Genomic DNA, 26,010 nt, shown 5'->3' with positions numbered 1-26,010 from the left:
TCTTTCCATACATGAATGCACTTTTCTGCAGGCAGTTGAAGGCCTGCTACAGACAGTGTACAGGAAGAAAACATAAAATGAGCTTCGGTAGCGAAATAGAATAAGTAATAAATAATTGTTCAAAGTAAAAATGGATCGATTTTCTTGGTCAAATGGGCTTCTAGAGATCGATGAAACTTTAGTGATCCAACAACGAGGTGTCAGACTGTATGACGGTGATGATAAGGTATACATTTTTTATTTCTTCGGGCTGAGAATGTGGCCTGACAACTACAAAACAACTAAAACTCACACCTAGTTACAATTTCAGTAAGAGATATGAGCTTGATACAGCAGTCATATGTTTTTTAGTTATGATATTTAGTGGGATTACACCATGAAAAGTGAACAATTATAACAAACAACTGCCATAGTGTACATCAACAGATGTATTTTTGTCATTGCACCAGGCTAAGCTGGATCTTGGAGTTGCCTTGTTGAGTACTCATCGGTTGATCTGGAGAGACATTAAAAACCATGTAAGAAAACGTTAAAGACTACACTACACTGAATTTTTGACATGGGTGTTGATGTCTGTGTTTCTATTTTTCTACATTATATGCTCCCTCTCATAGCGCCTTTTTAATTTTTTCTTTCCATCTGCAGGAATGCTGCATATCCATGCCTTTGTCACAGATCATCTTCTTTGAGGAGCAGGCTGCAGGAATCGGAAAAAGGTTTGTCTTATTGTGTCTTTAACTAGAGTCCAGATTTAGTATTTTTGTATTATTTGAAAGTTAGAATAAAACAGATATTTATATGCATTAATTATTACTTTGACCAAAAACCTCTAAGTTTGTCTTAGGCTTGAATATTTCAGATGGTGCTTTCATCAGCTTATGGAGTTTGCTCACTTATCATGTAGTTGACTCAGCAGTTACGGTGAAATTAGAAAGTATTGAGACCCTCTTTAATTTTTTTTCAATTTTGCTATGTAACAGTCTGATTTTACAGTCAAAAAGTATTCATTAATCTATACCCAGTATCCCATCATGACAAAGTGAAAACTGAGTTTTAGATTTTATTGCATATTTATGAAAAGATAATAAAAGAAAACATCATATTGACAGAAGTATTCAGACGCTACAAAAACACTTGCAGTTTAGCTCAGGTTCTTCCCATTTCTCTTGATTGTTGTTGAGATGTTTTAACACCTTGACTGGAGTCCACCTGTGGTAAAATAAATTGATCATGATTTGTAAAGACACACACCTCTCTATAGATGGTCTCATAGCTACCACAGGTGGGCTCTAGTCAAGGTGTTGAAACATCTCAGCAAAGGTTTAGAGAAATGGGAGGTGCCTGAGCTAAATTTAAAGTGTTTTTTGTAAAGGCTCTGAATACTTATGTCAATGTGATATTTATTTATCTATCTATTTTATTTATTTATTCATTTATTTTGGGGGGGGGGGTGCATACGTTTGCAAAAATATCTTAAACTCTCTTTTCACTTGGTCATGACTTGGTACCAAGTGTAGATTAATGAGAATAAAAAAACATTTATTTGACTGTTGCATCAGGCTGCAGGTTAACAACGTTTTTTTAAAGCTGAAGGAGATCTGTATACTCTCTGAATGCTCTGTACTTCTGTGTTTTATAGATTGTATTAAATCACATGGCATCATTTTGTATCATATGATAAAACATTTTGACAACCATGTACAGTATGGAGTTTCATCTGCTGTTTAAAGCTCCAGAAAGTTACTTTTATTTTTGTCCAAGCACATTTTGGAGTCTAGAGTAAACCATCACAATGAAAAATTAACTTATTACTTCTTTAACTTTGTTGTCCTGTTCTACTCTATTATTCCTGCAGTGCAAAAATAGTTATACATCTGCACCAAGCAGCTGCTAACAAAGAGCCAGGTCCTTATCAACACAGCAAGTACTCCTTCATCAAGCTGTCCTTCAAAGAACATGGGCAAATAGAGGTAGGCACAGTTTTTCAAGTTGCTATACTGTAATTACCTTTATGTTTAAAGCTTTTCACCTTGTGATGAGCGGTCTTTAGGGAGGGTTGTATTAATTCTTTATCACTTGTGTGCTTGCAGTTTCACAGGAGGCTAACAGAGGAAATGACTCAGAAGAGATGGGAGACACCAGTCTCACAGCCAGTCCCCACAGGAACTGGTCCACAGGTTAGAGACATAACAGATGTTCCTTCCCATAGACTTGAATCCCGTCCTTCCTATTTCCTATTGTTTATTCGTGGAATTTGTTTTGACGGAGGATAGAGCAATGTTTATGGAATTGATATATCCATCAGTTATTATTATGACCCACAGGATGGCAGTGTTGTCACTTTATTCTGGGGCTTAATATTCAAAAACTGTCAGTGTTTGACCCTGATCCTTTTTCATTGCATATTCAGAAGCTGTTTAAGTTCACACTATATTGAGTTGTTGCTTTTCCCCTTGATTTATAGATTAAGGCAAAGCATCTTGCTGCACTTTTGGACTTACAGCAAAGTCAAATAGCTTTTGTGTATTCTATCAAAGTACATTTAAAGTATATTTGAGTGTTCTGACAATGTGAAATCACACTCACTGAAATTAAACGATATAAAGTAGCAGCTCTTGACCACATTTTTTCCCTCCTCAGTGTTTGTCTTTCCTTGTCTTTTGAGGCTTGAGACCAACTTTGTGATTGCTTGTGTTTCACTCAGTGTGTTTTTCTTTCCTTTGTGGTCTTATAGGCAGGAAGGACACGTGCTGTTGGAATTGTTGGCATTGAGAGGAAGATAGAGGAGAGAAGGAAAGAAACAGACAAAAACATTTCTGAGGTACTGGGAAGCAAATAAATAAATAAATAAAAGTGGGAATTGTTCTTGATTTAGTGGGAAAGCTAAGGATTCTCTCCGTTTGTCTGGCTATCAAACTCCTTTAAGGTTTTGTTCTCTAGTCACGTATATTTAACTGTGCTCACACTAAGAATGCAGAGTGGTTTGGTGAGGAAATTTCGATGAATGTTTGGATGTCTTTACTTCTGCCTAAAATCTTGTCTCACATTGATTTTAATTACTAAGGCTCATTTGAATTCAAGATGACCACAGCTGCTGCAAACCATTAAGTTGACCATAAATCAGCTGTCTGACTTAAAATAATCTGAATGTTGGACTTTGATCAGTAAACTTAAAATGACAAGTATGAAGCTGTATGAAAAGTGGGGTTTATGGTGAATGTTTAGTTTTAACATAAGCCTGTGAGTAAGTAGAGATGCTGTGGGATATTTAAGTAACATCTGCAGCCAGTGAAGTTTTGTGGTTTGTTTAATTATGAACAATTTTGAGAACTCTCACTCATTTGGTGCCTTTTTTTCTTCTCAGGCCTTTGAAGACCTCAGTAAGCTGATGGTAAAGGTAAGGATTCAGTTAGTATTATTATACAAGTAGGTATTTAGCCACTGGCCTTGTTTGCTTCAGAACTATTTAAACCCCACTCAGGAACTTCTTTTTCACAGCCTCTAGCCAGACAAACAAACAAATGAAGAGATGTACATACACAAATCACATATTAGAATGTATGATATCCAAGCTCACAATCTGGTCTGTTCAACAAGACCTTGTATTGAGGGCAGATAGCCACAGGGGTCAAGCTCTTCTCAAAGTGATCCCTCCTGGACCCAAGTCCTCTGTATCTTCAGGTTGAGGGCAGTGAGGTGAGGCAGATTTATAGTGAATGTGTGATGTCCTGATCTACTGAGGCTGCAATGTGCTTGTCCATTATGTGGACAAAAGTATTAGGCCGTCTGACTATTACACCATCAGGGACTGTAATGACATTGTATTCAAATACATGTGCTTTAGTATGGAGTTGGCTCCCTTTTGCAGCTATAACATCCTCCACTCTTCTTCAAAGGATTTCCACAAGATTTTAGAGTGTTATTGTGGGAATTTGTGCTCATTCATTCTGTAGATCATTTATAAAATCATGCACTGATGGTGGACGAGAAAGCCTGGCTTGCAATCTCTGTTCCAGTTTATCCCGAAGGTGCTCAGTAGAGTTGAGGTCGGGGCTTTGTGAGGATCAGTCAAGCTCTGCCACACTAAACTCATCAAACCAGGGGCACAGTCATGTTGGGATAGAGAAGGGCCTTCCCCAGACTGTTGCCACAAAGTTGGAAGCATTGTCCAAAGTGTCTTGGCTTGCTGAAGCATTACGATTACATGGTCACATATGAGTCTGTTCAAAGTTTTTAAACATTACACCAGTAGTTATCAAACCTGTGTTAGGCTAATAGACTGTTTTCAAATAGGATTGTCTGATACAATGTCCCTCTGCTCTACCAAACAGGCCAAAGAAATGGTGGAGCTGTCCAGGTCTATAGCAAACAAGATCAAAGACAAGCAGGGAGACATAACAGAGGACGAGGTAAGGAGCTGAGCAGCTTATGAACTCTGAAGTCACTGTTCAAGCATCAAAATATAGACCTTTATTCTAATATGACGTCTTGAAAGTAATTAACTCTAGCTCTCAAGACAAGTTCTAACTCTTGCTTTTCAGGTTGTTAACTCTTCACTACTCTTTGCTTGATAGACGATCCGGTTTAAGTCCTACTTACTGAGCATGGGTATTGCAAATCCTGTTACCAGAGAAACACATGGATCAGGCACTCATTACCACATGCAGCTGGCTAAACAGCTGGGAGACATGCTACAGGCCCCTCTAGAGGTAGGTGATGAATTTTGTGTTACAGGTACATCTTCACTGTCTCAAAGAGTGGTGCTCAACTGGTGGGTCAGTGCCTAAAAGCGGGCTGTGGAGCTGTTTTCATTGGGCCACAAATGCATGCCTGGAAATTATAGTGCCTAAAAGCCCTAAGTGGACATAAATCCATTTTTTAAAATTTTATACAGCTTCTGTGATAACAAGTACATTTTGGTTGTTTTCACATGATCTCAACTATTTATCTTTATGTCTTTGGAAAACAGAGCTAGTTTTTAGATGAAAGTGTGTTAGTTTCTCAAGCTCTCTGGAAAACAAACAACACAGTGAATGAACATCCTCCCAGGGCTTCTATAATGGTGCGCTTTTAAACACGATTGTTTTGTCAAATGGCAGCATTTTTTGTTCAGTTTGAGTGGTAGTCCCAATACCAGACCAGTTGAGCACCACTGATTTGAAATACACTGGTTTAGATCATCGACTTTCACTCACACATAATCTCTTTCCTGATGTTTTTGGTTTTGTTTGTTTCAGGAGCGAGGAGGTATGATGGCTCTCACTGAGGTGTACTGTCTCGTCAACCGTGCCAGAGGAATGGAGGTAATGTAAACAAAAAATAAGATATAAATCAAATTCATGTTATATAGTGGGAAAATGTCTTAATGCTAAGACTAGTAGGGTCACAGTTGTGTTTTTTTCCCTCTTTTTAGCTTTTATCTCCAGAAGATTTGTTAAACGCATGCAAGATGTTTGAGTCATTAAAACTCCCACTGAGGTGAGCTTGGTTTTTGTGTTGTTGAATCGATCTGTGTGCACTCTCATGCATTCTTCTGTGTGTAGACCAGGCTATGTGATTATTAAGAGAATATAGGGCAGGGTTGGCGCCTGCTTCACACAGACCAGGCTCTTCCTGCCAGGCTTCCTGTTGTTGGAAGTGTTGTCCAGCCCTTTGCAGCTGTCATTTCCTGTCACTTCCCAGGGTTTTCAAAAAGAACACAGTCTCGTTTCCTTCACAAGCTGGTCCTAGTGTTCCCAAACTAGTCATTACTTTAGCTTTCTCCCTATCCTAAAGACCTGTATGAAACAGACTGAAACTCTTTGACCTACAAAAGTAAATAAGACCATCAGCAACAGCATTAAGCATCTCTGTACTGTTAGTTTTTAATGCCTGTAATTACTGCAACAGAGTGATAAATAGCCTGCTTCCAAAAACAGCCTGTGTTTACATTTTGCGTCAGCAATGGGTTTTTGGCATCCAGATACCAAGTGACTACAATTTGATATATTATGCATTAACAATCTTCAGTGGCGGCCTAATACCGGGACTCACTTGCTCGCCTGTTATCCATGCATAATTCGGTAGAATATGTTTGAAATCCATTTCTTGATGAACCAGATGATGGCCATGAGCTAAAATGTATCTGTTTAATAAAGTTATTCCCCAAACTTCTACTCTTTATGAAGCTTTCTGTTTCCACACGGTTCAAAGTGTAGCAGGTAAAGACAGACGCAGTACAAAAACAATTCCGATGTGTGCTTTTCAAAGTAGAAGTCCACTTTACCATTTCTTTGGAGAAACTCCCTCTGTATTTACATACTGCTTTTATTTTGAAATGCTCCCGGCACACTTCCATTATACACTGAATCCAGTCACTTGTAGGGAGTTTTATCGAGGTAAAACTTAGGAGGAATGACAGAGCTGTCTGAAACTGTCTGAAAAACAGTTACTGCATAGCAACGGCGAGGAACACTGCAGCACTGTGACGTCACACTACCAGCGCGGACAAAAACATGGCGGCCTCCTGGTTAGTTTATGAGCTCCAGTTTAGTCAAAATGAAGTTATCTGGGATATTTAGTGAGTTTTTTAGTTCAATATTCATTTGAGAGATACAAATATCTATCTAAGAAGATGAACTTGTCTGATCATGCAGGGTTCCTTTTAAAGGACATGTTGTACCAGCTATTACAGAGAGTGTTATGTTTGACCACTGAAATATAAAAAGAGAATAAAATACACTATCAAAGGCTTTTACAGGACAAAACAAGCAAGGGCTTGGAGTTCCTGTTCTTTTAAAGTTCCTAACAGGAGCTTTAAAGTTGTAAAGGATCACTACAGCATAAATCAGCAGACCAGGTCTCAATCTGTCTCACACACCCTGTCCTTCATGCGTCTTGTCCTCTTTGTAGGCTGCGTGTGTTTGACAGCGGTGTGATGGTGGTCCAGCTGCAGTCTCACAGTGAGGAGGAAATGATCGCCTCAGCACTGGACAATGTAAGCGTTATAGTAACAAATACACTGACCATGACATGGTGTAGACTGATCAAGCAACATGCTGTGTAGAAGTTCATAGCACATATATATGCATCGAGATTAGCCACATTCAGAACATGTCAACTCTGATATCATCTTCCTCTCCTGCAGGTGTCAGAGAAAGGCTCTTTGACAGCTGAGGAGTTTGCAAAGCTCTTGGGTTTATCTGTCCTTCTGTCCAAAGAGAGGTAAAATATCTCCCACTGCACAACATTATTCCAGCAATGACAACACTGAGAGTTTTGTTTCTCATCTTTAATCAGATGAGTTTCTATTTCATGATTTTACAGTGTCCCCCTTTTCTTTGTCTTACTTGTCTCCAGGTTGTTGCTGGCTGAGAAGATGGGCCACCTGTGTAGAGATGACTCTGTTGAGGGTTTGAGATTCTACCCAAACCTGTTTTGACTGGTATACTGTTGTTAGAATGAGGGAGAAAAAAAGTCACATTTGGCTGCACTTGGCTGACTAATGCATTTAAAAAAAACTCCAATATCGACATAATGCTAATCTGATGTATGTTTAGAACTGAAAGTTGCTCTGAAGTCTAGTCAGAATTATAAAACAGTTGGATGAAACAGTTGGTCTTCTGTTCAGAAGTACAATCCTAAGTGAGCTGTTTTCTATGCAGGGTTAAGAGAATATAGTCAAGATACTTTTCCAGAATCTATTAAACAAGATGCAAATACTGTACACACAGTGAAGTGTTTTAAAAAGTCTGTTTGTCAGAGTCTTTTTGGTAATAAATGAGTTTGGAAAAACTGATTTAATAGAATAGTGTATACATTTTTTATTTCCGTCACCTGAGAGATTTACTTCAAACCTCGCAGAAATGTCCACTCTAACTCCAGGATGAGCTGATTAGATATTCAAAGTCATAGGTCAAAGACCAGAGTTATTGAGCCTTGTTTTCATCCCTCACTTTTGATCAGGATATGTAAACAACACTGATGGATTTTCTTTAAACTTTGCACTAGCGTCAACTCTGACTCAAGGATAAAGTGAATACATTTAAGGCAGTGATACACAACATGTGGCTCTTGAGCCACATGTGGCTCTTTTGTGATGATTTGTGGCTCTTTAATGTCTCCATTTAAAATTTTTATCACCCAGAAAACCTTAAAAAAGGGAAACTTTGACCTCAGAAGCTATCAATTCCAAACTACACTCTTGTGCAGCTATAATTGTCAACATTTATTTTTTTGTCTGTATATTTCTGTTGTTATTATTTGAACCACCCCCCCCCCTTATTTTTCCTTGTATTTTTGCCACTTTTCATCATTTTTTCTGCTTTTAAAGCCCTTTTTGCCACTTTGTCCTGTTTTTGTCCTTTTTGAACCATTTTATCCTGCTTTTTGCTATTTGCAAATTTTTCCCCCTTTTTTTGCCTTTTTTGCCACTTCTTGCCCATTTAAGCTGCCTTTTGTCATTGAATGCCACTTCTTTTCACTAGTTTTTCCACTCTTGCTGCTTTTTGCCCATGTAAGTTACTTTTAACTTATTTTTTGCAACATTTTTAACGCTTTTTAATATTTTTGCCACTAATAACTCATTTTTCTCCCCATTTTTGCCATTTTTTACCCAGTTTTTACAATTTTACACCTAGTTTGCCCCTTTTTGCCCATGTTTTGCCACTTCTTGCCACTTTTGAACATTTTTCCCACTTTAACTAATTTTTATTGCCACTTTAACCCATTTTTGCCACTTTTCACTACTTAGATCATGGCTCTTTCAAAGGTATTTTTTAACAATTTGGCTCTTTGGTTGGGCAGGGTTGAGTAATTCTGATTTAAGGTCAAGGTTATAAACCACGACAGCCCTTTTTCTGAACCCACAGCTGTATACCCCGTGGGGCATATAACAGCCAGGTAGTAGTTCTAGTTTTGTCCTAAAGAACCAACCTTGTAGTGCTGGGTTACCTTCTGAGAAAGGGAGAAAACATCCAAAGTTTACAGATTTATTTTGTTTACATTTTTCATGGCAAAGATTCTTAACTTGTAATTTTCTGTTTTATCCATCAGTACAGTTTATACCCATTTCATTCAAACTGTCTGTGAATAGAGTCCATTGCTTGGGATATGTATTTAAGAAAGAAATCTACTGAAAGTGTGCACTGTCAGACTTACTCACAACAAATAAACTATGGGGCAGATTGCCAAACATCACTCTTCAGGCAATTACTCCCCTCACTGCTGAGGTTGTGTTATAGAAATTCCAGTCGTGACGGTTTTAAAGCCAAACTGAAAGATAAGAGCTCTGTTAATGAGCACTGTGAAGCTGTCAGAGAAGTAACTTTACCACAATGAAGGTGAATAACTTTCACTATGAGGCTTCATATTTGAATGCTACAGTTGCTGCTGGGACACCTCTTATTTCTAATCTCTCTGTGGCCCTTTAGGCATTTTATCACAGACTGGAAAAAGTTCTTTGTTCCCATTGTGAGCATATCTGAGCAGTAGAGGTTGTTTCATCTCCACAGAGGCTTCCTGTTTTCTCTCAATGAAAATGAAGGTCTGCAGTGCTCTGCAGCTGATTAGATTTGTCTGCCATGTGGTTCACTAGTTGATGTTAGATAAACATGTTGGTTCAGGAAATCAGATCAGAATTAACAGGAAATCATGCATGAATTTGAACTTTAAGTGGATGGTAGTTTCTGAAAAATCTTGGTTATAGTTGTACCCCTCTCATGGGAATGTATCATCTGTGCAGATCTCATGTTTTGCATCTTTATTGTGAAAGGATAACAGGAGAAAGACTTATTTTATCTCATCTTTGGTAGGGAAAAGGCTATCTGATGTGTGAGATGAATGACTCTGCAGTCTGCAACCATAAATGCATTGTTTAAAATGTTTTTAAGTCAGTTATTGGATTGATTAGGACCTACAGTGATCACGAGTGTTTGTTTAAATGTAACCTTTAAATGCCCCCTGTTCAATGAAAACATGATTTATTTGTGTCTGCCATCAGGAGGAGTGAATTATAGATCCATCTGTTCAATCTCACATACTTCTCCATGTAGTCACTTTCCTCAGGCACCTGTGCTGAAAACTTTTGATGACCCAGCTGTCTCTCATTCACACTGATAACAATCTGTTGGGTGTTTCACCTTACACAGAGGTAATATACCAACACTTCACCTGCCAGAAGTACAGCGTCAAATTTTCATCATGCACTTTCATTTGTAAGGTTGTAAACTGAGTTTGCAGAAATTAACCTGCGTGTGGATATACTGTCTGTCTTTAAGAAATACTTTCATTTGTAGTCAATTTCTAAGAATAGTTTCAACTTTATGAAAAAAATGCTCAGGGTGCCTGTCAGTCTTACAACAATGTATATGGAAGTCCTATGTGCAAAAGCATCCATATTTTTATTTTACTCTGTTTTACTTTAAGAGCAATTACTAGTTGTTTCTTAAAATCTCTTCTCACTGATTTAAGTTGTCATCTTGGGATAACAATGCTGGTTTTCAGTCAGTGGAAACAAATGTTATTATCCTGAGATAAAAAGATTATCTTGAGAAAACTACCAAAATTTACTCATTATTGTGGAAAAACATTGTAAAGCAATTAAAAGAGTCAAAAATGCTGAATATCACCATTAGGTTTTAAATTATTTGAAAAATTTAGCTTTAGGTGATTTTTGGAGATACAAGATGTTTGGCCCGACTCCAGCAAAATCCTAATATGTGTTAACGATAGGCATTTTTTGGCAGCAAGAGCAAGCAGATACCGATTTAATGCATATTATGAAGTATTTCCACACACCAGATGCACTGCTACTGGTTTTCTGCTGGGACAATAATGTGCCTCACCTGTTGTCTTCTTTGTTTCCATGTTTAAATGCCTAATCACATGATGAGCAACTCATTGACTTAAAGCATACAAATTTATCACACAGCAGTAAGTCGACTAGTTGGCAAATCTGTGCAACTCCTAGTAGTGACTGAGGAGTTGTACAGTAAAACGTGAACTTTCCTTGTAACAGCACGAGAATATAGATCTCCAGTCACATTGTTCAGGTAAGTCATATCTTTATAATAAAGTGAAAGCAACAGTTGTTTCAGGATGTAATGTGGAATCATTTCGACTCTATGCACTACTGAACATCATGTATTCTCACTGAACAACTGGCCACTTTCATGTCAATGACAGAAAACTAGAGCCTCATCCCTTTGACTTTTGGTTTTTATTTGTTAGCCAGTACTTGATGCTTTTTAAAATGTAATGAAGTACAATGCCCTTCAGAAATACTTCAGCAGAAGTATTGCTGTCAGACAATTAAAAAAGTAATCTAACTAATTGTATGCTTTGTAATTAATTGCATATGTTGCTTTTTTTTGGGGAAAGATTGCATTACTGATAGATTTAAAGATAATAGTAGCAAAACAATGAGAAAGGACATGCTTCCGAATGGCACCAAAACTTTCTCTTAGGAGAAGTGAAGACCAAGGACAGATTGCCCACTTACTGGTCAATCTAGGATGGTGTTGATCTGTAGAATACGGATTTTATCCATAAAATTCCAAAAATTAAAAGCACGGAGAACTTTTTACACGTGTTTAACTCTGCTTTGCCATGTGAATACAGCTGTTGTAAGATCTTGGCTTATTTATCTAGAATTTTTTGGCATCACAACTTTTGAAGTTAACTTATCACCACCGGAAAATGAGAGCTGTAATTAAGGGTGGTAGGCTAAATAAGTCAAGATCAAACAACCAAAATGAAAAATAGAATGAAATGGAAGCATATGTCCTCTCAGGGCTTCCGTATAAACATGAACAATCTCATTCAGTGAAGTTTCTATTAGATATTTCTACATCTTAAATGTTGTAATTTTATCTGGAAATAAGGAGCCCACCAGCTCGTTGAAAGTGACGTCACGGCGCTATGTTTTTACATTTGTAGTAGGCTAAAAGCTGGTGAGCTGAGCTGAACACAAGTCCATCAAAGTGACTGGGAGAGAATCTCCACGCGCTCTAAACAGAAGCGCGCGCCTCCGCGTGTCTCTCCAGAGTCTCTCGTCCCGCTGACAGTCACTGAGATTATTCCCAGGTCAGCAGCCAGAAGACATGCGTTCAGAGCCCATGGAAGGGGTCAGTATTGCGGTTGCTGTGTCGAAGAAGTGAAGTGGAATAATGCTTTTCTGAGTCCCTGAGACATGTGAGTAGAAAGGCTTCATTTGGTAACTTAAGCTTGTGGGAAACATGAAGGATATGAGAACTGACGCTAAATCCAGATTTAGCATATTTTAAAAATGTCATTCCGCACAGAGGTAGAGTTTAATGCAACATTTTGGATGCTAAACTTTGAAACCAAAAAAGAAGAAAGAAGAGGTAGAGTTTTGAAGAGGTAAATCTTAACATGAGTTAAAATGTGGTAATATTTAATAATGGCTAACTTTAAACATGCTATTAGCACAAATTCATTCTTTAGAAGCAGAATTTATAGTAGAAAAACATCGAAGCAGTGCTAATTGTTTAGCAATGATGCAATTTTTGTCTTTCTGAGTCTTCTATGGTGGACTGTCCAATTAGCTGTTTATTTCAAATTGTGCAGAAAAGGTAAAATAAGCTATTTTAACGATATGAATAAGGTGTACATTTCTAATTTTTGGATTTGCCCCAACCCAAAAAATATCAGGAATCTTTTGAGCATGTAGGACAGAATGGAACAATCCTTACAGAAAAATCCTCTATAATGGTTTGGTTCTGCCTCATTAATATATGTTTTTTTGCGAAATCCCCCTATAGCAACTACGCTCAAGCACTGGGGCAGCTCTCTGTGTCCATTGTGAAGATGGAAGGAAGAGGAAGACGCCTCTGTAAATCAGAAAACTCATGGTCACAGCGTCATGCTCCAGCCTTCCTGTTATTCAGAAGTCAGTGAACTCCTTCTTCTGTGCATTTTCCTTTCCGATGATGCCTTCAAGCACTGATGGTTGTTGCCTGCTGGCTTCTCACATGTGGGTGCATTGTTGTTTTTTCTACTCTGTGACTTTCCTCTGGTTTGTAGAGGTCAGAGGTTGAGGAGGAGGACGGTCATGTGGTCAAGAAGAAAACAGAGGCACAAACATCGGGATGCCACAGGCTGTCTCACTGCTGCCCTTCCTGCTCATGGGATATGGTGAGTGTAACCATCATCTTTACTTCTAATAGAAGTGAAAAGGTCACTGGATTTAATTTATCTGATCAAGGAAACACATTTAGCCTCTCATTTGAATGGAATAGGGCTGAAGAGCCTCTTCCTCTTCCCACATCCTCTTTGTTTTGTGAGGATCTAACTCCATGACACAAGATTTACACACAACAAAGCACAATAGCTCAAAATTTAGCTACTGGTTATTTGCAAATGTACTCAGACACATTTTTAAGAAGATAAATACAAATTGTTTGACCTGCTGTGCTTATTAAGTAAGCAGTTTTTTATATCCATGCCTCTGTTGAAAGCTGAGCTGGTAGATTTGTTGTACTAAGCAAATTCCATCATTTGTGGCTGTGGGTGTATTACATTTGAACTTAAGTTCACCTTGAGGTATAGAAACACATCAATAAGCCTATTAAAATGAATCATTATGCAGGTGTCAGAATTTTCTTGTTGTATGCTTTATTTCTCCCTGATTGATTGTGCAGGTTGTGGGCATGTGGACGGGTGAAACACAGTTATAACTCTCTGTTTTCAAAAAGTAACTACACAACTTAACATGTACTTATACAGAGGGTAAGGGATTGCATGGTCACTCAGGATAAGATACAAAACAATTATGACACAATATAGCATGATATGTGATAGACTGTCCATTATTACAATAATATTGCTTTACAGCAACAATCAATATACTGTAGCACAATCCTATAACAATAAAGAACTCAAAATTCCCCTAAAAAATGTTAATTGAAGGATTAATTTCTTTATTGACTGCAATTTGGTGTCAGTTACCTCTTTACCACTCCCTGTCCTTCTCTTCTTCTTCATTCTTGGCTGATTAACTGTGTTCATGTTGCCTCTTGTCACAAAGAGTCATGAAACAGTGTCTTAGCAGAGCCATGTATCTTTTAGGTTGTCGTGTTGGAAGACAAAGCATTGACCCAGACCTAGTTTTGCTGCTGAATGTTTGAGGTTTTCTTTCAAAATCTTCACATATCCTTCTTTCTTCATGATTCATTTCCCCTTTATGAGATTTCCCGTTCCAGACGCACTTAAGCATCCCTACAGCATAATACTTTCACTGTGGAGATGGGGGGTCTATACGGGGGTTATATGACTCGCCCTTCTTTCTCCAAACATAATCATAGTCTCTATGGCCAAAGAGCTCTAGTTTGGTCTCATCTGACCTAAGAACACACTTCCAGGATGCATAATCCTTCTCCAGGTTGTCTGGCTTAAAAGGTGTCTCTTCTGTAGAGTTTTTCTTGGTCTGCAACCTCACAGTCCAGGCTCTAGTGATGGTCTTCTTTGAGACTACAATTCCCAACTTGGCTAAGTCCTTCACTTGTGTCTTGGCAGTTGTTCTGGGGTCTTTAGATACATCTCTCACTAGTTTTCTTACTAGTCTTTGAAATCTATCTCTTCCTACCTCTGCTAGGCTTGTTCTGTATGGTGTGTCTCTCTTTGAATTTCTTGATTATACTTCTCACTCCAGTTCTTTACACTTGGAGACACTGTGATAACTTTGTACTCTTCTCCTGCTTTGTGAGCATCAACAATTCTTTTTCTTTTGTTTCTGCCATGTTGCTTTCTCAACTGACAGCTCAAATCCTTACTGAAGTTCATATACTGTTTGAAAATTGGAAGATAACCCTCTGTTTGAACTGATTTTACAAGCTTTGAGCAATGCAATGTTAAAGCACATCATTCCTCAACAGTGGTTAGTGCTATAGCTCAACAAAAAGGTCAGTTTTAAAGGGGCTGATAATTTAGACCCTGGTGGTTTTTGTTCTTTTTGAAATAACTTTGTTTCTGCGTGCAAAGTAACATAATGTAAGCATCCAAAACAAAACAAGGATGTTTGGAAAAGCTGTGGTAAAAGCTCCTTGGGGAAAACTGACATTTTCATTGGGGGGATAATAATGGGAAGGCATCGTTATTCTGTCAGTAAGTAAGTAAATATTACCTTAAATGTGTAAAAATAAAGAAACTAGTTATTCATTTCACATCAAAGGATTTGAAAAGCAAATTTACTGAAATAAAAACTCAAACTCAATAACAGTGTTTCCTGTAATAGATATTTTGCACTTGTGGTAAAATGTTCTTCCCCTTTGCCCTTCCTCTCTCCTTTGCATCCTTATCTGTAGCTTTTGCAGGGCTCAATGTATGGCCTTCTCTCCATGTTGCCCTTAGCAACGCCAGCGTTTTTGTGGACTTCAGCACAAAATCCAACACCAGCACTATCCGCAGCAGGAGCCTCTCTCTGGTCAACACAGAAACCAACACCACCCTCCTGACCAGGATCCTCCCCAGCTACCAATCGGCAGTTAGGGTGGAGTTCAACTGCTCGTGCTTCCTGTACGCAGGGACTTTCCGCTTCCTGCTGAGACAGACCAGCATCTCTGCTGTTTCTCATGACAATGGCACAGAGGACGGCAGCATGGAGAGCACTACCTGGTGGTGGAGTTCAGAACTGCAGGTGCAGTGGCCCACCTTTCACATCTCTGTTGAGAGGGCTGGAAACCACTCTGGATCTTTTCAGGTGAGACAAAAGATGGTTTCTTTGCTGCAGAATGATGACCACAGTGTAGGTGTTCAATAACATTAAGTGGATATTAAAAAAAAAATCTTTGATATTGAGGATCATTTTGTCTGTATTCTTCAGATTACTTATCTCCTTTACCTGTCCTTGTTTTTGAAGCACCACAATCCAGACCTTATCTGACCCTCACAAAATCAGTGAAATTTGATAAACAGACAGAGACATGCTGGAAATGAATGAGGCACTTCCAGAATAAAGCTAATAGAATTAAACCTTTTTAATGTTGCTGCCAGGTGGTTAAAATCTTTTATCTCAATGAATCTCAGAATTTCTATCCTCATTAATCTGCCTTTTTGTATTTTGAATTCCACTTCAGTGGATTTTAAACAGTTTTTGTTTATTTTTTGAATTTCATCAATGAAGGGGTATTGACACTGTTTGGATAGAAACCTTTTATTTTAAAAGAGATAAAGGAACTGTGGGTAGACTGCAGATCTTTGGAGTGTTACAGTATACCTTGGAACTCCAAAATGCCAAACAGACTCAGCACATTCAAAAGTATGCAGCCTGATGCTGTAGTAAAAAAACACACTCAGTACCCCATCATGACAGTGTGAAAACAGAATTTTAGAGATGTTGCAAATTAATAAAGAAATAAAAAATCTGAAATATCACATTGACCTAAGTATTCAGACCATTTGCAAAATCACTTGAAGTGTAGCTTAGTACTTTCCATTTCTCTCGATTTTTATTGAGATGTTTCTACACCTTGATTGGAGTAAACTGAGTTGATTGGACATAAGTTGGAAAGTCACACACCTCTGTATGGAAGACAATACAATACAGATCAGGGCAAAAATGAAGCCATGAGGTCAAAGAAACTCTGAGACAGCACTGTTGCAAGGCCTAGCTCTGGGGAAGGCTACAAAAAATTCTGGAGGTTCCCAAAAGCACAGTGACCTCTATAGTTCACTAATGGAAGAAGTTTGGCACAACCAGGACTCTTTCAAGAGCTAGTCACCTGGCAAAATTAAGGAAGTGAGGGAGAAGGGCCTTAGTAAAAGAGAAGACCAGGAAACCCCATGATCACTCTGACTGAGTTCCAGGGATCCTGTTCGGAGATGGGACAGAGTTCCAACCCTCACTGCAGCCTGATATGGGTTTATGGCAGAGTGGTGAGACAGAAGCCTCTCCTCTCCTCTCCTCCTCAAAACACATGAAAGCCAACTTGGAGTTTGCAAAAAACTCCCTGTGAAAGTAAAGTGGGCTTTTGTGTGTTTCGTACTGAGGAGGGGCTTTATTTAGAATTGTAGATGTAGTATACAGATGCTCAAAATAGTCAAAGTGCATTAATGTTAAAGGTTTGCATACAGTTGTTATGTTTACCATTTCAAAAGTTTCTGGCATCACATTTCTTAAATCCCCCCAACATCCTCCCCTCTACTAGGAGGGTCATCCAAGTTTTAAACAACATACACCAAAGGTTTGACTCTTGTCAAAAACAAAACCGCTTTATGTGATCTTCATTTCAAAATCTTTGCTTGTTTCTTTGTTTTGCTTTTGGGCCACGCTTTTTAAATTTGATATAGTTTATTTAATTGATCAAGTTTATCAGTCACAATCTAATCAGTTTCCTTTCAAACCACTGGGCCCAGACTGATTCTCAGACTTCTCTTCGTCTGTGTTTTTCCAGGTTGGGATATCAACTAATGAGCACTTTCAGGCGTGCTCCAGTGGCATTGATTCTGCTCTCTTTCTAGAAGTCAGCTACATGGAGTTCAACCAGATTGGAAGAAACAGCATTGACAAGATACGAGCCCGCACACGGCACCCAATCAAGCCCCTCCGCTCCCAAAGTGTTCAGCTCTCCTGCGCCTTCCCTTTCACAGACAGAGACTTTATACGAGTGGCTTTACGGTCACCTCACACAGTACAGGATGTGAAGAGCTCTGGACCTCTGTACCTGTCCCGAATCTTCTCCTATAAGCTGCAGGTGGAAAACAGCAACGCTTTTAGGAGTGGTTGTGAGGGGACCATGACGGTGAAACTGATCACCCCTCCTTGTGCACACATCCATGGGAAAGTATTGCTGTATAAGGACGCAGGTGCTGGAGGAAGAGGGGTTTCTGTTTCCTCTGGGACGGGAACAGTGGGAACAGCACTGATGGGGTTTGGACCTGAGGAGCCCTCTTCCCCTCCGTTGGCCTTTAACTGGCTGACTCAGGGAGAAAATGAGACTGAATTTAACTGTTCTGTGTTTGACCCAGGAAGGAACAAGTACTGCTTTCTCTTTGTTTTCAACTTCAGCCGCTCCCCGAGTCCTGCTCAGACCTGTGTGGTGGTTCACAGGCATGCTGGTGAGATTTAATGGATACACTTTATACGCTTATCTAAAAAGAAAAAAAAAACACTCTATTTCTGCTCATAATGCTAAGATTGCAGAGCAGCTTCATTAGAGAGGAAGTGTTGCCAGAAAGACTATTTCATTCATCAGTAAGATAAGCACGGGGTTAAAACTAAGAAGAATATCCTGTTTAGTTTTAGAGTCCTTGATTAGTGCATGCTTACTCATTGCCACTATGTCACAGTGTAGTGAAACTTGAATACAACAGCCAAAATTCTAGTGCAGCATGTGTAGTAAATATAGAAAGTTGCCTTCAGCTGTGCCCTGACTTTTCTATTTTGGGAATAAAGCATTAATTGGTCAGTGTTGTGTGGTATAATGGATGCTACTCCTTTTGGAAGGGCTGGATTTTTAATGCTTAGGCTGGTATACTTTATTCACTAATTCCAGCTTTGCATCAAATGAAAAATAGTCTCTCCTGATTGATGTAGAGAAGTATTGCAGGCTTTTTGGCAAGTATTCATCAAGGTAATTCAGGAAAGCAGCTTAACAGAATTATGCTAATAAACATACTAATGTATTTGTAACTTGATTTCCTGCAGAGTCATGGGGCCCGTGGCAACCATGGAGTTTGTGCAGTGCAAGCTGTGGTGAGGGGGTGAGGGAGCGAGTACGTGAGTGTTTGCTGCCCTCAGGTGTCGGGGGGATGCAGTGCACTGGCATGGTGAAAGAACAGTCTCTGTGCTCGCTGGAAGACTGTGCAGGTTAGTCTCTTCTCACCTAAAATTGTTTTTTCCCTTAAGATGATAATGAAGGAAAAGTAAAACTCACTGCGGAGCATTCATCTTACATTTACATGTAATAACCAAGCAGCAATGAAGCCACAATGCTGAAGTGGGATCACTGATGTGCATACATGTTCATAATTAAAGGTGTGACCTTGTTGACTGGCAGGGGAGAATATTTGCTATGAGCCTTAACTTTTTATTGGGCACACAAAATTCAAGCCCTAGAATATTATTGGTGGACATCTCAATGATATTTTACTTTCTTTTTTACATATACAGTATATATCCTTAATTTTTATGGTAAAAATCAAGGTAAAAATATGGACCATAACAAGCTGCGCCTGCGCCCCTACAGAAGGAGTAAACTCTGTAAAGAACTGCATAATGTGAACCATGGCAACTGTAGACATGTCAGTACACGACCTTTGTCGTTTTTGACAAGTAAACAATGCACTGCTTTTCTTTGTTCTTCTTTTAATGAAGAAATGTCGTCAAGTTCTGATAAAACTGGTGCTCAGGCAGCATCCACACTAATCTCCATCGCCATAATTTCACTGGCCTCTTGTTGCTGCTTGCTTATGTCATGACTTCGCTACATCTGAAAGTACTGCCCCTCGACGCTGATTGGTCCTGTCACTTTCTAACTAAGTCCAAACGGTTCAGACAGGAGCTTTGCAAGATGGATTCGCCAGTGAGAAACACAGTAAAGGGCGTATCCATCTGCTTTGCAAGGTTAGTTCCTTGCCTGTTTATGGTAAGAAAAAAATACTTTAAGTTTATGCATATTAAGATGCTAATGATGAAAAATAAACACATAGCAAGTCTAATGAGTATTTACTTGCATATAAAAAGTTATTTAAATACAAAATATTAATTTTACAAGACATGTTGAGATTCTCCTCAGATCCTGGCCTCTTTTAGAGTCAAGACATGACTAACTTCAGAATAATGTACAAGTGACAGTGGTACCACCAGTTTTATCTTATAATTTCAACAGGATGCTGGTAACAATCACAAATGAAGAGTCCCACAATAAAAAAAGAACCGTTTTATGCCATTTAAGTAAAATAAAACTGTTATACTTATGTGAAACGGACTAAAATAACATATATTTCAGTAATTATCTCACTGATTTTTCTTTATAATTCCACCTGAAAACTTAAGAAACATCATAAATCTTAAATGTCTGAATTGATGTAAGCAGAAATAAGGCTCACAGTAAAAATAAAAACTGATATTAACCATACAAGTATAAAAAACTGTTTTAAGGTAATAAAACTGACCAACAATCCCTCCTATTTTCTTATTCAATTTGTCAAACTTACCACTGGATCACTCTTTATTTTTTTTACAAACCTGTGGCAATATCCAACTACACTATCACGTACTATTATCTTACATTATAAGTTATTTGTCAAGAAAATACCCTGAGTATGGCTTGATAGATGAGTTGACAATATCTGTCAATGCAGATAACATTTTACATCTCTAAATGGGCATATGCCCAAATATGGTTCCTCCATTTTTAATATTTGTAATTGCTGGAAATCTCCCACAAACAAAACTTATCATGACATTCAACTCTACTATTCACCTCTATAATGCGTAAGGTTAACTTTTCATGGTTAGTTAAGATTTATTTGAGACCAAAAGAGACATAAAACTGCATTTCTGAGCTCTTGAGGAAACTGGGAGTTTTAGACCCCCTGATTGGTTGGATGATGATGATGTCACTTTCCCTGAAGTTGACTGATCTCCAATGATTGTCAACTGAAGTGACCATATGACTGAAATTCCTTGCTCCATAAAGGGGTGTATTATCAATATGGTGACCTCCATAGCATGGCTTCATTAGACCTCTTCATGTCACTAAAACTACGTCCATGTTTTATTTAGTCTATGGTATTTACATATTCTTCCATTTTATTCCTTCAGCGTTGCCTGCTCCTTCCCCATCTGCTCCTACCGCACCTGTTGGAGTTGCACCCCTGGGTGGTAACATGGTCGTGGTGGCTGGTATCTCTCTCTGCCTGGCTGTGATTCTTGCAACAGTTGTGGTGACCGTGTGGAGAAAACTTTGCCAGACCCCTCAGTGCAGCTCTGTCCGTAGAGGCTCCATGCATTCTCCTGGAGGACGCAAGCTTTCTGACGAGGCCTCCATTTGTGGGCACAGCCTCCAGAGACCAAGCCTGTCAGACAGCCACAGTCCACAGGGAGGTGTTGGGGTGGTAGTAACCCAGAAAGACGCTTCTGTGCTTGGCAGTTCGCCTGTCACACAGACCCTAGTGATACCACTTCCACAGGACCCAGAAAGACTGTCCCCTACAGGCCAGAAGATGTTGCCACCAATATTTGGGTATGTTTATAATGTTTAAAATGCATTGAGATGTGTACTGTCAGACTTAATCTGTCACTTCCCTGACTTAAAGTCACAATATTGTTGTTTTTCAGTTATCGTTTGGCTCAGCAGCAGTTGAAAGAAATGAAAAAGAAGGGTTTAAAGGAGGCAACTCAGCTGTATCATGTCTCTTCAAGCCCAGTCCATGACACTCTGGTTGAGACGTCTGCTTCCCCCACTGCTTCCCCCATCCCAACACCAACTGGATTCACTCATGTAGCTCTCCCACTGGGCCTTCAGGAGGATGCCAACCACAATAATTTTCGTATTGCATCTCCATTTTCTCAACAGCCCTTGCAGAACTCCAGGGTCACACTGGACAGATTAAGTCCTAAAGTGGAGCTTGTATTGGGTCCTAATGCCTCTACTAATAAAAATGGAGGAAGTTCAAAATGGCGGGATCGCACTGCAGACTGGGTGGAGATGGTAGAGAGGAGTGGGTTAGCCGGAATAAGAGGAGGAGATGCGGTACTGGGAAATCACAAGAATCCAAATTTCCGCCGGACTTCCAGTTTTAACGACATGAAACCACAGATACCATTGTCTGCACAATCCAGGCAGTTCAGAGAGAGGAGCATGACCCAGGTTGGTATATGGGTGCTTTACTGTTATTTTATAGTGTAGGCTATGTATTATTAAATGTTCATGCATGTTTCTTTTAAGGTGGGATCACGCACCCTTCCTGAAGGAAGCTGCTGGACAAGAGGAGGACGAGAGAGGCAGCCATACCGTTCCCATCCCATTCCAGAGCATGAGGCCTTAGAAGGCTGTCAATCCAGATCCCAGAGAGACAACAAGAAGCCCTGGATAGAAACAGCTGCTCCTCCTTATAACAATGAAGTCAAACACACAGGAACCAACACAAATAATCTTTCAGCACATGTTAAAACAGACATGAGTGGCACTGCAGAGAGACAAAGGAGTAGTGGGTCAGCAGGCAGAGAGGGAATCTCAGGGATCGGGGGGCCGGCGGTGAGTCCTGTCAGTTTGAGTGTTGATCGTGCTGAGCGGGCCGAGCAGAACTGGAACCGTCGAGGCCCGTCGCCTATCCAGAGGAACATCCTGGCACGGAAATTAAAGGAGGCTCAGGCTAGTTCAGGCACAAGGGGGCGACAACGCAGCTCCACTTTTAGTGTATCGACCCCTGAGCAGAGGACAGGACGCTGCCACTCTCTGCCAATGTCTGGTGATTATGGCAGTGGTAGCTCCCCCTACAGGCTGAGTGAGGCTGAGCAGAGGATGTTGGACTTGGACCTGTCCTCTGCTTGTGTCAGGGAGGAAGAGTAGAATGCTCACTTTGTGGTGTTACTCCCATAAAAAACTGCAATTACAATCACACCTTTAATCCTGTCTGTGACATCCGTGACTCTGCTTTGCTATATTCTTTCATTGTTAGAAATACAGGGAGTCTTCTGTTTTTTTAACAGTTTTTGTTCAGATATTTAAGTTTAGAAATGTGTTTTATATTGTTTTTTTAACATTATTTCAGATTTTGCATTATAGTTGAACTAGTTTGTATTTCTCAGAGCGTGATTGTTTTCAGGATGTTTGTGTTTTTATGGATTCTATGATTACTATAATATATGTGTATCTTTTTTAAATGTCAATATGCATTATTATGCACAATCCCAGTCAATAAGAGTAGCAAAATACTGCAGGTGATTTTTAATGTGTTACACTATACAATACTGTGCTGTAACAAGAACAACTCTCACTGTTAGATGCAGTTTGTTTATTTGTTTGAGTACCATAATACACAGATAGAGATGCTTACCAGAAAATTGAAACAACTTTGCCAGCCATCAAAATCATGAAACAAAATTGAGAAATTGCAGTACCAAGAATCCAAACATTACATTCTTTCCCCTCATTCTCAAAGGAACTCAAAGCATGTGTTTTTAAATTTCCCCTGCTCCACTGCCTCCAGCATCCAGGAAAACCAGAGGCCGCACCTTCATTGTGGTGTGCCTGAGTGAATACCAGAGGCCTCTCCAGGTCCCCCACACCACACCGTTATCATACTGGCCCTTGTACTGCCCTTTGCGGTAGAACTTTCCATTTAGGTTGGCTGCGTGACACCTGTAGATGCGAGGGTTGCTCATGGTCACATTTTCGACAAGGCAACAATCAGAAAGAAGAAAACAGACAAAACTGCAATCCTCACCTGTTGAACCACCACCCTGCTTTGTTTTCCTGTGCACAGCTGCCCTGAAGATAGCGATCATTGTCCTGCCAACCACCATCATGAATGTTATCAGGCTTTAACAGTAATCTTATTTATGAGAACCCCTGAAATAGCACGTTAAAAGGTTTGACTGATCACTTACCTGATCTTTAGTGCTGAACTGCATGCCACTGAGACAAGTGGACCAATGCTCCACCATCCCCCCACCACCAGTCAGAGCATCTCCTGCCTTCCCACTATACATTTCATACTGGAGGCGAAACTTATCCTGAAATAAATGTAGGGAAAGGTTGGAAATCAAAGTAACTCTTTAGATTAAGATTTTACCATTTAAAATGATGGTCTTACAGCTTCATCTGTGATCCTGAAGTTCTCATAAAATGCATGACTTTTCTTTCCATCCCAGTCCATCAGATCAATCTTCACCAAGTTATTGCCTTTAGGACAAAGACATACAATATATTATTTAAAATGTAGGTGGGAAATATGTAAACCATGTAATATATTAGAAAACAGAAAAAAGAATCAATCCATGCTTGTAGAAATAGATAAGAAATTGTCTCACCTTCTGACAGTAGAGAATAAATGTGCTCATTCCCCAACCAAAACTCATCATTCCACAGTTTGAAGTCCCCAAAACCTTCTTTGTAGTCCACCCAATCCCTGAAACAAAAAAATAGCAGATATTAACCTAAACTGTAAGAGCAGTAAAAATTTCCCTGTTTAATACCTGTCAAAGTCGACTTTTCCATGCCGCCGCCTCTGAAAAACCGTCCATCCTCCTCCATCGTCCATGTCACAGTAAACCAAAAAAGGCTCCTGGTGTGGTTTGGGTCTGATTCGGTAGAAACCGCTTGATGGTTTGAGCCTGTCAAATAGCTCAGAGCAGTCTAAATATAGAAGATAGCATAGAAACAGCCATGGAAATGTTGCTGACTGTTATTTCCAGTGCTATAAATTAAAATACACCCACTATAATATATATATATATATATATATATACACACACACACACACAACCACTATCTAGAAATATTATTGCGTTCTTTAATGTTTTGCATGGTCTGTAGACTCCAAACTGTAAACACACAAGTACAAATTCAACAATGTCCTACCTTTGTCATGGACAATTAAATTGCCTGCAGGTGCAAGTTGTTGGACCGGAGTCATATCAGAGCTGTCTAATGTCCCATTGCTGCTGTTATTTCCATCATGGTCAGTCACAGCTTTAGTATCCGGCACATCAGGCTGAAGTGGTTCGAAGTATTTGTGCCTCTGCAAGTGCTCTACCTGCCAAGCCCCAATCAAGAGTTTGTTCTCCAGTTTTCGTATGCTGCGTTTCAGAGCTACAACCTCTGGTCCACATGAGTCCAATGCCTTTAATGAGGAAGCAAATTTCACTTGTTTTTACACCTGGTTTGATACTGTTAGAAGAGAGGCTATATCATCAGGTAATGACTATATTTTTCATGCTGACTCTCTTGATGTTACTAATCACAATTCTTCAACAGCCTTCCCTGTGATTTATTCATTTAGAGCAATACATTTTCAATTTTTAACATCAGAAAAAAAAACCAATAATGACACCTACTGATAACTGTGTAGAGGAAGCCATGTGTAGGCACGCCAAAGCCAAAAACAGCAACACCGACATGCCTTTTATGGAAAGGTCCCTTGCTTTAAAATGATTCTGAAATGTTGAAAACATCCATCAATTAATACACAGTCAAAATCCTAAAACTTTACAAATCTCTGCGTTGTAAACCTACCTTCATTGCCCAACGCCTCGTCTTGTCTCCTTCAGCGTTCACTGTTATTTTCCTCTCCGTATTATTTATGGGCTGGGCTGGTTCTGCATGGTCCACATTAGAGGGTCCATTCCAGACTGGGTCTAACCTGCCAAGCACTGAACATGACCCAGTTTTTTGTTTTCTTCCTCTATCAAGCATTCTAGTATCTGCAAAAAAAGAAGCTAATCCCAGACTTGTAAAAGACCACATGGATAGAGTTGAGAACACACCTGTCCTTAAATACCAGAATAGATGTCGATTCCCCTTAAATATTGAGACGTTTTGTTATTGCTGAATTATTAAATTAATTTTAGTATTAGAGAGTTCACTTGAACTTCTGAATTGAACACAAAAAAGAGAAACAAGTTTCAGCTGAGAAATTATATATATATATCTCCAGACATTTATGAAGGTAAGATAATAAAAGTTCATGTAACTGGCTCTCTATAATGTAAAGTTCTCCAACACCAAACTCATCAACCATGTCTTTATAGTCCTTGCTGTGAGCACTGGAGCCCAGTCATGTTGGAATAGAAAAGGGCCTTCCTCAAACTGTTGCCACAAAGTTGCAATTTCTAATATCACTTACTGTTGACTGTGGAATATCCAGTAGGGAGGAAGTTTCACATACTAGCTTAGTGCAAAGGTGGCATCCATCACAGTGCAACACTTGAAGTCACTGAGCTCTTCAGAACGACCCATTTTGTATTACAAAAGTTTACAAATGTAGACTGCATGGCTAGGTGCACAACTGAAGTGAAACACCAAAATTCAATAATTAACAGGTGTGGTCAAACACTTTAGTCCA

At 39.3% G+C, this 26,010-nt stretch overlaps 3 protein-coding genes across 4 annotated transcripts; 2 read left to right on the top strand and 1 right to left on the bottom strand.

Annotated features, from left to right (window-relative positions):
• The first annotated feature begins 52 nt into the window (after positions 1-52).
• Positions 53-7,777, top strand: vps36 (vacuolar protein sorting 36 homolog). Its single transcript, XM_041801466.1, has 14 exons — positions 53-226; positions 450-518; positions 646-716; positions 1,856-1,970; positions 2,091-2,177; positions 2,735-2,821; positions 3,365-3,397; positions 4,332-4,409; positions 4,575-4,709; positions 5,238-5,303; positions 5,414-5,478; positions 6,892-6,976; positions 7,127-7,203; positions 7,339-7,777. The coding sequence occupies exons 1-14, from the start codon at positions 131-133 to the stop codon at positions 7,418-7,420; spliced, it is 1,146 nt and encodes a 381-aa protein (XP_041657400.1). The 5' UTR covers positions 53-130; the 3' UTR covers positions 7,421-7,777.
• A 4,164-nt stretch (positions 7,778-11,941) lies between these two features.
• Positions 11,942-22,947, top strand: LOC121519259 (thrombospondin type-1 domain-containing protein 1). 2 transcript variants are annotated; one of them, XM_041802101.1, is made up of 9 exons: positions 11,942-12,171; positions 12,762-12,889; positions 13,024-13,134; positions 15,303-15,697; positions 17,391-18,054; positions 18,644-18,805; positions 20,765-21,185; positions 21,281-21,812; positions 21,891-22,947. In XM_041802101.1, exons 3-9 carry the CDS (start codon positions 13,089-13,091, stop codon positions 22,512-22,514), a joined length of 2,844 nt encoding a protein of 947 aa, XP_041658035.1. In that variant the 5' UTR covers positions 11,942-12,171; positions 12,762-12,889; positions 13,024-13,088; the 3' UTR covers positions 22,515-22,947. The 2 variants fall into 2 exon arrangements, with proteins under 2 accessions (XP_041658035.1, XP_041658036.1); XM_041802102.1 differs by lacking the exons at positions 11,942-12,171; positions 12,762-12,889; positions 13,024-13,134 and having other exon boundaries at positions 15,588-15,697; positions 17,458-18,054.
• Positions 22,948-23,087: 140 nt separating this feature from the next.
• fgl1b (fibrinogen like 1B) lies at positions 23,088-25,698 on the bottom strand. Its single transcript, XM_041802103.1, has 9 exons — positions 25,182-25,698; positions 25,004-25,102; positions 24,528-24,789; positions 24,143-24,302; positions 23,978-24,075; positions 23,761-23,849; positions 23,555-23,680; positions 23,392-23,456; positions 23,088-23,306 (listed from the first exon to the last, which is right to left on the bottom strand). Exons 1-9 carry the CDS (start codon positions 25,410-25,412, stop codon positions 23,126-23,128), a joined length of 1,311 nt encoding a protein of 436 aa, XP_041658037.1. The 5' UTR covers positions 25,413-25,698; the 3' UTR covers positions 23,088-23,125.
• Between the last annotated feature and the right edge of the window lie 312 nt (positions 25,699-26,010).

The sequence above is a fragment of the Cheilinus undulatus genome, linkage group 12 (genome assembly GCF_018320785.1).
Source record: "Cheilinus undulatus linkage group 12, ASM1832078v1, whole genome shotgun sequence".
Taxonomy (NCBI): domain Eukaryota; kingdom Metazoa; phylum Chordata; class Actinopteri; order Labriformes; family Labridae; genus Cheilinus; species Cheilinus undulatus.
The sequence above is the reverse complement of the archived record's forward strand: the minus strand, read 5'-3'. Positions and strand labels throughout refer to the sequence as shown.